The sequence below is a fragment of the Toxoplasma gondii genome, chromosome VIII, assembly GCF_000006565.2.
Source record: "Toxoplasma gondii ME49 chromosome VIII, whole genome shotgun sequence".
NCBI classification, from domain to species: domain Eukaryota; phylum Apicomplexa; class Conoidasida; order Eucoccidiorida; family Sarcocystidae; genus Toxoplasma; species Toxoplasma gondii.
Genome location: NC_031476.1, coordinates 1,736,835 through 1,748,899, shown reverse-complemented (window position 1 = coordinate 1,748,899; position 12,065 = coordinate 1,736,835). Strand labels below are relative to the sequence as shown.

Here is a 12,065-nt window from a genome sequence, read left to right as displayed (position 1 = left end):
GCTTGAGTACGTCGCTATGAAACCGGACACGCACCCGAAAAACTCGAGAATGTTGGTGTCCCACGCGTTTCGGTGGCTACAAGAATCCAAGGCGCTGTTAGCACGCGCGAAAACGTGTCTCGCAAGGGTTAAGTGACCTCGCGTACAAGCCGATCGGCAGAAGTATCCGTCGTTGACGTTCGCTTCCCACTGGGCTTTTTGAATGCGAAGCTCTCAAGCTCTTGTGCATATCTTCGTCTATGTGGGAACAAAAACCGTGAAGCATGTCTCGTTCACTAGCCTGTGCATGTATCCCTATCCGTGTACTGCCCCAGCACACAGAATCATACGGCTATCTTGCATTAGAAACTAGATCACGTTCTGTTGGTTATGCCACCAGTCATCTACAAAAGACCTTCGGTATAATGTTTGTCCTCTCTGAGACAGGAGAAACGTGTTGAACCATGCGTGAGAAACTGAAACGAGCTTCTCGAAATCTTCTTAGGCGCAGACGCGATAGAGAGACGAGGGTGTCTCATACTTTCGTTCCGACGCTAGTCAGAAGGGCATTGATCACGTAAAAGCGATTTACGGGGCATACTCGGTGAAACTGAAGTTACACCCGTGTCTCAATCCAACATGTAACCGGTGTGCGCCAAGATTCTCGCCAATTCCGCATACGTGGTGCCGCTAACCGACTTCACGAAACTCGCCAACGTAAAAGGGAGAACCAAGTGGGACCAACCGCCTTTTTAGGTTGTCCTAGAAAACACACATGCCGCCCAGAACACTGCATTATTTCGTTCGTTTCCAATGGCATTGTGCGTAGCATGGACAGGAATGGTTTGTTCAAACAAAGCCGTGTTCCAGCAATGTACCCCGTTAGTTTCCGGAGACGCCGTCGAGGCCAGCTCACGTTAACAGACAGCGCCCTTGCATTTGTGTTCAATCGAATGTGAAACACCCGGCTTTCCGTCATCCCGTGCTGTCTCCGAAAGTATTTCGCTCCCCTGCTCTCCGCCGTAATTATGAATGGAAAAACCGCGGTGACGCCACGCGACATGTGTTTTTTTAAAAGCCACATATGAACCATAAAACCCGACGTCATTTTTTACAAACTTCTTGCGCTCTGCCATATCCGAATGTCCGTGTGCTGTTTGTATGGTTCACGCAGCGTCTGGTACCGGTTCAATGGTATTGAGTTATCTGGGTGTTCTTGTTCCAACAAACCAACAGCCGGGGAGCACCGGACCATGACGTGATTCGCGGGGGTGAGGAGTCCATAATAAACCCTGGGCCTGTTTACGAGATTAAAAGGGTCACGGTTCAGGCCGTCACACCGCAAAAGTTTCCATAGAGAATAGGTCGCACGCGCGTCGTCTGACCGCGTTACATATCCTCTCAAGTGCGCGTCTACGACTGTCACTGCCATGCCAATCTCCATTCGAGCAACTGCCTCGCCGTTTGTAGGCTTCCGTGTTTCACCTCTCCCGTGAAAGGAAATTCAACTCCACCGTGGCACCGTGAAATCACGTTAGCTAAATATCCAGTGGTTCCCACTACAAAATCCATGAGGTTAAGAAAAACATAAAATCAAGGTCCGCGCGGTGAAGTCGTAACGCATGATGTGGTTCAGCGATGCTCTATCGATCAGCAGAGTATCAAAAGGTGAACAGACATCCTTTCCCTGTATAAATGTCTTTCGTCAACGTCTTTCTCCGGTTGATTCGATTTGCTCAGTTTATTTTACGCTCGCCGGTGACATCGGCAAGGTTGGTTACGGCAAATTCGTTCGGCATGCCCGAACCCTAGCTGAGACGAAATCCGGAAAGCCTATCTGCTTATAATAAACGTCTTTTTTCTCGCGTCGGCACGCTGCAAGCGCCACCGTGCATACCACGAATCAAGTTGCAGCCGTACTTCTAATTACCGTATAAAGGCATGAAATACCATTTAGGCAACTTCACCTCCGCTGGTTTGTACTGACGATCACAGAATATCTTGAATTCGTAAGATTGTGAGAACAGGGGCCACCAGAGCGATACAGAGATCCTCTGACGTGGAACTGCTTCTCAGGCAAAATGTAAGGGAAACTCAAGGGCGAAATACAATTAGTAAAGCTGAAGGTGCTGAAGGAATCGAATGAGGATAATACTAGAGCCTTAACAGGGCAAACCATCCTCCAGGGGGCGCACATAAAACACAAGAAACAGTCCAGCGGGGAGCACGGTTTTGTGCTGGATACCCCGAGCGTCTGGTAGTGAACGTGGGTCACCAAAAGTCAGAGACGAAACCAGATGAGTCTGGAGTTTCGCTTGATGCGCCGCGCCACCTTGACAGCTCTGCCACACGGCCCGAAGAAAAATTAGAAACGCTGAAATGTAGGGCGGAAACATCACATGACGGCTGCACTGCCGACCTCCCTCAATCGAACTACCGTTACCTTGTCATCCAACAGCTGCTGCGGAGACTGCTCTACTTCAAAGGCTGCACCAGACTGTAAACACTTTGTGCCGGGGTACTAGCAGAAAATCCAGCGCCGACAAAACCAAGACTGTAGAAAAAGACAGTGCCACTGCACATGATCCGTTCTGTCGTTCGCTCCCGACATCTGGTTGAGAACAAGGTATGTTCATGCACGCAAGCAATATTTTCTGCAATTGGACAACCTGTCTGTTTCTCGCACGATCTCTTACCAACCCTATTTACATAAAAAGGTCGACATCGAGCCATGCAGATGAGCCGAAGGGCACACGGAATAAATCGGATGACTGACACTACATACACACAATGCCTCTTATTAATGGTTGAAAGTCACGTCCCTTCATCCGAAACTACAATCTTACCATACCTTGAATGGTAACGAGTCCGCAGTTTGCGGCATGCATGGCAGCCACGTAGCGAGACTGATCCTAGCCCGAGCATCCTGCTGACCGGGCACCAAACTTCCACGGGGGTCTGAGTGAGGTGAAGGTCACCACCAACGGGCGCAGTATTATCAACTGCTCACCCTACCTCCGAATTCGACACATATCGGCATCATCTGAAAAACACGTATTGTAAATGAATATGCACGTTCTGCAGATGATAGTGCTCAAAGCATCAAAAAAATGTCCCGTGCAGCAGAGGTTTCACATAAGCTCTAACAGTCACCGTGAGCGTGGTCGAAATTCTGTTACCATGGCTTCTCACTGGCGTGTTGTGGTTCTCAATCATGCTTGCGCAATTTCTGTAGGAAACGCATTGAGTTCGAATGGCAATTCGCGCGGGTGGAGGGCGTACGCACCGCTTTCACCGGCTAAAGGTATCAGCTCAGGTTCTAGTTCTTGCCGCATCCTTTTTCCTCATCTCAAGCAGTACTGGCCAATCGGAGGGCTTGCGCTGAAAATCGACTATGAATACCGTAAAAAACTCTACTGAAGACTGTATCACCTTGGAAGTCTCCTTGTTCCCTCTGTAGTCCATTTGGGTCGCGGCACCTGCGCCTACAAGACCGGGCTCTTCCTTTCCTTGCAAGACCGTAGAAGCTACCTCAGTAGGCTTCCTCGACGACGTTGAAGCGCCGGAGTGACCCTCCAGTACTCCTACGTCAGTCTTCTGTCTGAAGAGGATACTGCCGCATGGCACCGTTGCTGGGTCCGGACACGAGATCGTTGCTCTCTTCAGCGCAACACCATACGTGGGAGGATTCCGCTCGAGGAGCAAGCACTTGCTCAGCACGGAACGGACATTATCACTGCGCGTAGAAGGCGCATCGGAGCCTATAGAGAGTTGCTGAGTTGCAAAGTTCGCCCAGACCGAATGATTAACACTGCCTCGAAAGGCAGCCACGACGCGACAGCTATGCTGCAAGACCTCCTCGTGCCACAAAAGCAACGAACCTGTTGGGGGAGACGACTTCCAACACATTGATATGCCGCCACTTCCTCCTTTTACGCTTTCTGAACACACCAGATTTCTGGCTGCTGCTCGGCGCATCAACAGGGTGAAATCAAGGTCTGACGCGGCGCTTCGCGCTGCCGCTGCAAGGGGTAGAGCCTCTTTAGGGGCCACCCACCCGGGGTTTTTGACGAAATGGATCGCGATGCCCTCGGTTTTTTTGCCCTTAGAATCAAGCAGCTCACGGAAGAAAAGATTTCCAGAGGTCAGAGGGAGGGGGGCATGTCTATCTTCCTTTTTCGTAGAAACTTCTGTCCTCTCTTTCTGGGCCAGCGGTTGGAAGTCTGGTCGAAAATAGCAGTGCGGTGTGTTCAGCTGAAAGTCCTCGAACCTGTTGAGGCTCTTCCGCCGAAGACGGAATAGAAGATTTCCAACAAGCGGTGGTCGTTCTTCGTACAGTAAGCGAGCACGCTGCCGACGGTAGTCAACGATGAGTCTCGCGGACCCCGGCACGAAGGTGCCAAAAATGGACTTTCGGGACTGCGCTTGGCCCACGTCGACTAAAAGGATGCAATCAGACAAATCCCACACTGCCGTCTGTTCGCCGCCTAGCAAACCCCGTCGAGACCGCTCCTGTTTTGAAGCCCTATACGAAGACGCGAGTCCAGCGATAATGGCAGCGACCAAGGCAACTCCTGATCCGATGAAGGTCTTTGACTTCCAGAAAGGCTTATCTTGCGTACCCCCAAAAGGCACTATTCTGGGTGTTTCACCGTCGGGCCGTGGTGGAGGTCCGGGACCAACCGAAACAACACCGTCGACCACGTCATGCGGGGTCAGAGCCCTGGCGCCGGGGAGGCGCAGCTCATCAACAGGGGCGTTCACTGCACCAGAACACCGCAACAAAGGGAGAAGAACGATGAACAGAAAGCCTGGCCACGCAATCCCAGGTACTAATTCACAGGAACAACTGAAGGAAAAGTTTAAAAGCAACATACAAGCGAGCAACGTCGTCCCGCAAGCTACCGGACACGGTAACCGTATGCGTCTTGAGCATATGGGAGTATGCTCACTGAAATATCGTTGCTCTCTCGGGCGGTTTAAAAAAGTTGCAGCGCTCAAAATGAACGACATGTCCCCGACATTGACTACGTATGCACCATTTCACGAAAATAGGTATCATTCATCCAGCGAAGCGCTGCGGGTCAGCTGGCACCCTGTTGTTCCACAGAGCCTAGTTCAACAATATGTTTCCTTAGTGTCAAACATTAGACTTCCCCCCTACAGACGCGTCTGGAGGTACCTCCGAGGATGTAGTCTTTCAGGCCAGCCGCCGCCAACAAAGGGAGACCGACGAGAGGGACGAGTCCAGCACTGAAAGATGTTCGCGAACCCCCCACTCTCAATCTTGTAATATCCGCGGCCTGCAGAACCATGTCCCTTTCGCATGCACGTCCGTCCTTTTTGTGGTCGGCCATAACCATCAGACGAAAGCGCCGGGCCACACTGTATGTTCCGTCGTCCTCGACGAGTTCAGAGCTTGCACTGTCATCGTGCTCTTCACGGATAAACACCGTCGGCTGCGCCTCTGCATCCACATGGTTGAAACCACTGTCAGGCATACCCTGTCCAATCCCATCGGCGCCAGCGATGTCCACGGTAGCAGCGAGAACACCTGCTAAGAAAAACCAGAGGACACGGGCCCCGAGACCCCAAACGAGAGCCCTCATGCTAGTCGCCGAGTCATCAGGAAAAATGTGACGCATTTCCCTCCCTTAGAATCCGAGGTGAGTTGCCTACTAAACTCACGCCTCCTAGACGCCAGAGACGCGGAGACAAAGATGCTGACTTGTGTTCTCGATTTCCCCCAGGCAGTAGCCCGCGAGGTTGCGGATCCTCTGACTGGACCGGGGGAACAGTCTTCCCAGGGAGTGGAGTCCCCTGAGAAAGGCCTGTGTTCACAGGAATACTGTACCCCTGTGGAGCCTGGACTCCAACGGAAAATCTACGCGAGCACGAGTTGCGGATCCATATGGTTAGTGGATGAAAGCTCTGGTTACTTTAAACAATGGCACTTCTGCTGCAGGTGGTTCGGCTACGGAGCGATCCCCCGTGCGGTTCTTGGAGAAGCCAGAACATCCAGGACGTGCTCGAAAAAGGAATACGTTCCTGCACGGTGGTACTCCGCGACTGCAAATCGCTCAGCTTGGAAAACATAGCACCTAAGGTGCTGTGTGTTAATATTTATCTCGACAAAAAAAGGACTGAATTTGCGACGCCATTTGTAGGTTCGTCCTCTACGATACACGGGAGAGCCGGAGGGGACCGCCCCCCTGGTTCGTGTCAGATGATGCTGCCGCGCCCTGTTCAGCGCGGGACTTGGATACGGAGGTCACCCGAGGTCACCAAAAGCATTAACACAGTTTGAATTAGTTGTCCACAACAGTTAAAAAACGACTCAATGGTGGGAAAGAGTCACTTCATGAAGTCCGCGGCTTGTTTCTGTGCGGGCGCTCGTGATGGTTCCTACGGTACTGAGAAGCGGGGTTCCTCGCTCGTGGCTGGTGGTGCGTCTCATGTTCCGAAAGGGGGGCTCGGTAGGATGGCCGGGTTTTTTCTCGTAAGTGTAACTCGTTAGTTGCATTTCAGGAGACCTGCAAGCTATCTCATCAGCGAACATGTCACATATCACAATGTCAGAGTGATGCGTCAGGAATTTGAACTCTTCAGATCCAGCTCACCGAAAGCAATAGAGAGCCTTTGAATGAGAGGGTTCATTTAAATCCGCAACTCTCACTGCAGCAATGTGCCCATTTGGCCGGACGTCCCGGTTCAGTGGACTGCGTGTCTAAACCCGTGTCCACTATTAGGCAGAAATGTTCGTCATTGGTAGTGACAGAAGTAGATGCATTTCAAAGGACATTCGTGGTCAGAGATAGCGGCGGGTGTGCCAGTACTTCTGACTCTGCTTCTTCTGCTTCACGCTGACAGCCGTCTGCATGTCAAGTTTTGGGGAGTGTGCGAAGGGTTGGCGCGTCGGGAAAGTCGTTCCCTCGCGCACGCTGTACAATATAAGGCCTGCATTGTTTGTTTTCGGTCCATTGAGCATACCGCATGTGCCTACCATGTGTGGCGTTGCGATCGCTCCTCGCTAGATTTTCGAGCCGTTCAGTGAGAGCGTGTTCCGCGCAGGTATGGCTCGTGTGACAGTTTACTTCGTGCGCCGCACACTGATCAGTCCGACAAGCCAAACGTATTTTGCAGTTGAATGGTGTAATTCTTCCCCCCTTTAGCGATGCCGTCGTAGTACCTCCCCCGTAGAAGAACTGCGAGCGCAGGCAACCAGCGAGATGCGTCGATGGCACCGCGGGCCTTCGAGAGAAGCAGGAGGGCAAGCCACTGGGGACCAGTGTTGCTGTTTCCATATCTCGTTTTCTGCTAACGTTACGGAGGAACGTTTGCAACAAGAATAGATCCTCCACAGTTCGGGACAAGTCGCCACGGGTAGTTCGTTAACTGCTGTAGCTCGCGAGGCAACTGCAACCGCTGTAGGCCCATGAAGAAACCTGCTGGTCAAACAGTAGGTTTCTGCTGGTGTGTTTCGTCGTCAGCGAGCAGCTGTGTAATGAAAAACTCTACAGACACGGCATGCGTGTGCCTGGACTATCCAGGGCCTGCAGGTGAGACGCAGCGACGGACACGTCCTATCGTCAACATGAAGTCAACAGAGAACGTAACAAACAACGACTTTTCTTTTCTCTCTTTCTTCTGCCCGAGATGGACTTTATTGAGACTGATGCACAGCAGTGTCGCATCCCCAATGGATGACGCCGATTCTCCGGTGCTAGGTAGAGGAGATACCATGTGTGCGACAGGCGAAGGCCCAAATCGGTGGCAACTTCGGGATAGAACACTGAGCCTGTTAGATATGCCAGGAGATCGACAGGTAGCAGCAGCAGACGAAGTGATCTCTGAATGTGATGCTCAGTGTACAGTGAGTCTTTCTAGCCCGAAAAGGGGTCCGCAAGCCCACAGAAGTCTCTCCGCTCCACCTACAGTTTATGATCCAATTCGTAATTCGAAATGGTCAACCTTATGTTGTCTTAAGTGCAAAAGTGGACCAGAGTCGCGTCGCCGCCGTTCATCGCGCGGCTGTTCCGTTTCCACGCGAACACGTACTGGAAGCCGTAGATTCCCTTTCGGTCGGCTGCAACGTACCAGGAAAACGCCGGTGCAGTCGTCCGATCTTGGATTGAGGACATTTCGGAAGGACGATACTTCGCTCCTCCATTCGTCACCAGGAACGAATCGCAACGGGAAAACCCCGAAAAACGACCCTAGCGCTCAGCATCGAGTTCTAACGTTATGTTTCGCAGCCAGCAACGATCACTGTGGGCGCGACAAGACTGCCTCTTTCGGTGCAAAAAGCAGCACGTACATGATACAAAGGTGCAAAAGGGAATGGCCCTGTGCTGTCTCGGAGATGGATACGTCTCGGAGGGAACAGAGTTCTTGTCGACACTCACAAAACTGGCGGGGCAAGAACACCATGGTGACGGATGACGTACGTCTGGCGTCAGTTCTCCACGAACTGAAACTACCCTGTCAGTGGCCACCACGATGTCGAGGTGCTTCCAGAATCATCGAGGCGAAGCTTCAACAGGACGAATTAGAACGAATCGCGTGCACGTTTTCCCCGGACATATCTCTATCCCAAAGAGTCGTGAAGGCACCATCTTCGAAAGCGTCTACTCCTGGACTAAGACGACAGCGTGGCGTGCTGGCCGAGAACACACAACCTCAAGGTCAACAGAACGAAATTGTCGGCTGCGACGCACGCTCTCCCTCGCGTATCTGGTCCACCCACAAAACGTCAGCGGGTAATGGGACGTTGCTGAAGGAGAGAGAGAGAATTACACACGCAGGAGAATTGCGGCAACGAGGCACCCTGCATAAAAATGTCCATTACATGCGATAAACGCATTCAGGAAACACGTATTGGTGCATGCTGTGTAGGTGTATATAGCATTGCCGTAGAAATGAAGGTTGAATTTCACAGCCGGAAGCACTTGCGGAGGAATTCATGTGCTTGACCCATAGTGTTCCTGCACTGCGATAGGTAGACAGCGAAATAGTATGGCGTGGGACTGGATGCAAGCAACGTTTTGCATTACTAGCGTATGTGTTTGGTTCTCCCTCCTAGTACTTCTTCCGGAGGCTTTAATGAGGATTTTGAAGCATACAACGTCCTAACTTCCCATCCTGCTGCTGCTCTTCTAACTAGACGTTGAACGCTAGCAAGGACACTCCGGCAATATCGAAAATAGACTTCGAGTCTGTTCTGGAATTGGTACACCTCATCTTTTCCGTTCTACGCAAAAGACTGATGACCTGGAGCCGGCTGCTTTGGTGGCCGCTTCTGATCCAGACACAACTGAAAACCGAAGTGGGGTGCAGTCTCAAATTTGTAGTCACTCATCATACGAACGTCAGAATCCGCGGCGGGGACCACGTTCTGCCGTGCCTCCATGCACTTCAAAGTCGACTAAGGAGGTACTGGCAAGGACGACGAACTCCACGAGGTCTCTTCATGGACCACAGTGTGCGGGAAACGGAGGGCGAGTACCACACGCCAAAACGAAAGCTGACTTAGTGACTGCCTTTGTCAGAAGGCAGCAGGCGATGGTGAGAAGCACTCCGAAAGACTGAAAGTTCCAGCTGTAAGCGCTGCCTCTGCAACGAGGACACGCATGTTGGTTGCTCAGACTGTTGGACTCACCGGGTTGCGTTTACGAGCAGCTGTCTTTGTTAAATGCATACAGCGAGACGTGAATGGCGATAAGGCTAGCTTGCAAATGAATATGACAGTATGTGCTCGAAAAAGAAGCCGTCTTGTGATCAGTGCTCTGGGCAATTGCCGTCGTTTTCCACCCGTTAGTGTTTGAGGCGACGACCAATATAGTGTCTCTTGTTTAGTACTCGGTTGCGATACGTCCCTACATGCTCCTTTATTCATCTTGCCAAAGCAGCTAGCCTTTTCTCCGGCACACAGGATACCCGGCGACGAGAACAATATAGTAGTCGTCAACACTATTAAGTTGCAGGTCTTGATCTTGATTCACCCTCCACTAGAAACTACCTTGAAGTGAAGAGACAATCGTGCGCAAACGGTGACGGATGACCTGCATGTCACAGTGCTACTTGCTGGCTTCAGCAAGTGTGCAAATTTCCAGCTGATATAATGAATGGTGAAAATCTGGTGCCACACTATTTCTTTTTTCAGGAAGAAAGAAGGATTCACAAGCTTGAGAGCATTCGGGCTGTGCAGAGGCAGAGAGGTGTGTCAAAAACGGAGGAACACTGTATAGAGCTTGTCTTCCTTCTCACATCAGAACGACCGCTGGTTCGGTAGTGTCGCTGCGAACCTTTTTTCCCTGCAGTTGACGGATGGGTGTTTCACTCGCGTTACAACAACTAACAGCGCTTAGATCGGGAAACCGTTGCCTAGTCATCGCCGGTAGACACAGGCTCCAGACTCTCTTTTCCATACGTCAGTCCCACCTTGCCATGAGCGGCTCCGGCTGATGCCCATGCTTACGGGCGTCGGTGGCATACACGAATGGGAAAGGCAATGAAGAATACAGCAAGGGCCCTCCTGGTTGCATAAGGCATGCACTGTGTCTTGCGACTGAACGGCAGCCGCTGAAACAGCGTCACGGCCCTCGATCAATCCTACGTCTGCGCGGATCTGCCGTTCCCGCTCTTATCATGGGTTCACTTCGAGTTCCATTGGATCTGGACGAGGCCATAAGGATCGGCTGCTGGAATCGAAGCACTGTTTCAAGGAAGAACAGTGCCAGCAGGCTTTCGTCCCATGTATCAACAAGTGAGTCGTCGGGAAAGGCTGCTCCTTGTTAAAAATGGCCGTTCAATGCCGGTAGTGACAAAGGGAGATGCCTCTGCTGTTCCCAGCTTGTACGTGGAGTCAGAGAAGCAGAGGCCGTTAGTTCTGCTATTCGCATGCTCAGAGCCACCTGGGGAGCCTGTTCGTCTGTGAAAGAGCGCATGTTACGCGTGTAGTCTCTGAGGCCGAGTGCCGTATACAGGCTTGATACACAGTTCACGGCAGAATATCGTTTGTGCGTCGGTGCAGCCTGTCTCGAAAGCTTGCGCTTCGACTACAACGGAACCCATTTGAGGGAGAGAAGGTGTTTTGTGGTGGAAGGCATGCAGAATGCGCAGCAAAGGCGGAAGCCCGCGAGTTAACGTTTCGTGTAAGAATAACACTGAAGGCTTCCGCAACAGCATCTTCTCCTGCTGACGAAATTAAGAACCTACAGGGGCTTTCATGTCTAGACCTACATGGCTTTTCTTATCTTTGGGCTGCTGCAGAGGCGAGTCGCGTCTGCATCTTGCCTTCTTATGGGCCACAGTTCACAAACGATTCGTGTCCACACCCACGTGGTACCTGCTTACTTTTGCAGCCTAAAACGAACAGAAGAAAAGGCGTTTCCTCAGTGCTACGGTAAGCCAGCTGTCAGTTTTTGAACAAGATGGTGCCGTTAGCGGTTATTACCTTCGCGTGACATATGACGACTCCCCCCCCCCTGCTGAAGAGTTCCGTCCACGAGAGTGGTTGGAGTATAGTCTGTTCAGCTCATATTCTGGTAATCTACAATTTCTAGTTGAGTCTGTAACGCAAGCCGAACGAAAGAACTCGGGATTAATATCCCACAACCCCAACTTTTCCGTTCCAGCAGAATTCTAAGAAACACGGAGCGAGCAACGGCGTATTTCCAGCACCTCAGAGAACTAAAAGCAATTGCCGAGGAGAGACGGAGATTGTTAGAGCTTGTAAAACTCGAAGAAGAGGTAAGGAGCTACGGATGAGATATTTCCGTCCATAATCAGTAAACGCTCGTGGCGCTGATACCTAGTCAGCACAGACGTGCATGGGACTGGACCTTCAGAAATATTATTACTCGGACACCATGAGCCGTTCCACTGTTTGGCGAAACCACAGGAGCGATCAACAATTTCCTGTTGGACTTTAGACGAATTCTCGTTCAATAGCTACCCTTCCGTCGACGTCGAAACGTCGTGGGCGCATAACCAGTTTACTACGCCAATTGGTTGTGTTGTATGATCATCCAACGCTCATAGCGAGCCTCATGCAACAAAAATATGATGACACCGTAAACCCTAAA

At 51.4% G+C, this 12,065-nt stretch overlaps 2 protein-coding genes across 2 annotated transcripts; one reads left to right on the top strand and one right to left on the bottom strand.

Moving 5' to 3' along the window:
- Positions 1 to 2,257: 2,257 nt before the first annotated feature.
- Positions 2,258 to 6,894, bottom strand: TGME49_232000 (hypothetical protein). Its single transcript, XM_002368030.2, has 2 exons — positions 5,162 to 6,894; positions 2,258 to 4,742 (listed from the first exon to the last, which is right to left on the bottom strand). The coding sequence occupies exons 1-2, from the start codon at positions 5,622 to 5,624 to the stop codon at positions 3,292 to 3,294; spliced, it is 1,914 nt and encodes a 637-aa protein (XP_002368071.1). The 5' UTR covers positions 5,625 to 6,894; the 3' UTR covers positions 2,258 to 3,291.
- A 3,205-nt stretch (positions 6,895 to 10,099) lies between these two features.
- TGME49_231998 (hypothetical protein) lies at positions 10,100 to 10,748 on the top strand (the record flags this gene model as incomplete). The annotated part of the gene is made up of 2 exons (XM_018780314.1): positions 10,100 to 10,196; positions 10,558 to 10,748. The coding sequence occupies 2 exons, from the start codon at positions 10,100 to 10,102 to the stop codon at positions 10,746 to 10,748; spliced, it is 288 nt and encodes a 95-aa protein (XP_018636828.1).
- Between the last annotated feature and the right edge of the window lie 1,317 nt (positions 10,749 to 12,065).

What these genes read in the sequence shown, in the direction of transcription:
- TGME49_232000 (XM_002368030.2), bottom strand. Translation starts at nt 5,624, where the DNA reads ATGCGTCACATTTTTCCTGATGACTCGGCGACTAGCATGAGGGCTCTC. An exon ending in GAAAGACTACATCCTCGGAG is followed by an intron (nt 4,743 to 5,161) that starts GTACCTCCAGAC and finishes GTTCTGGTGCAG; the next exon opens with TGAACGCCCCTGTTGATGAG.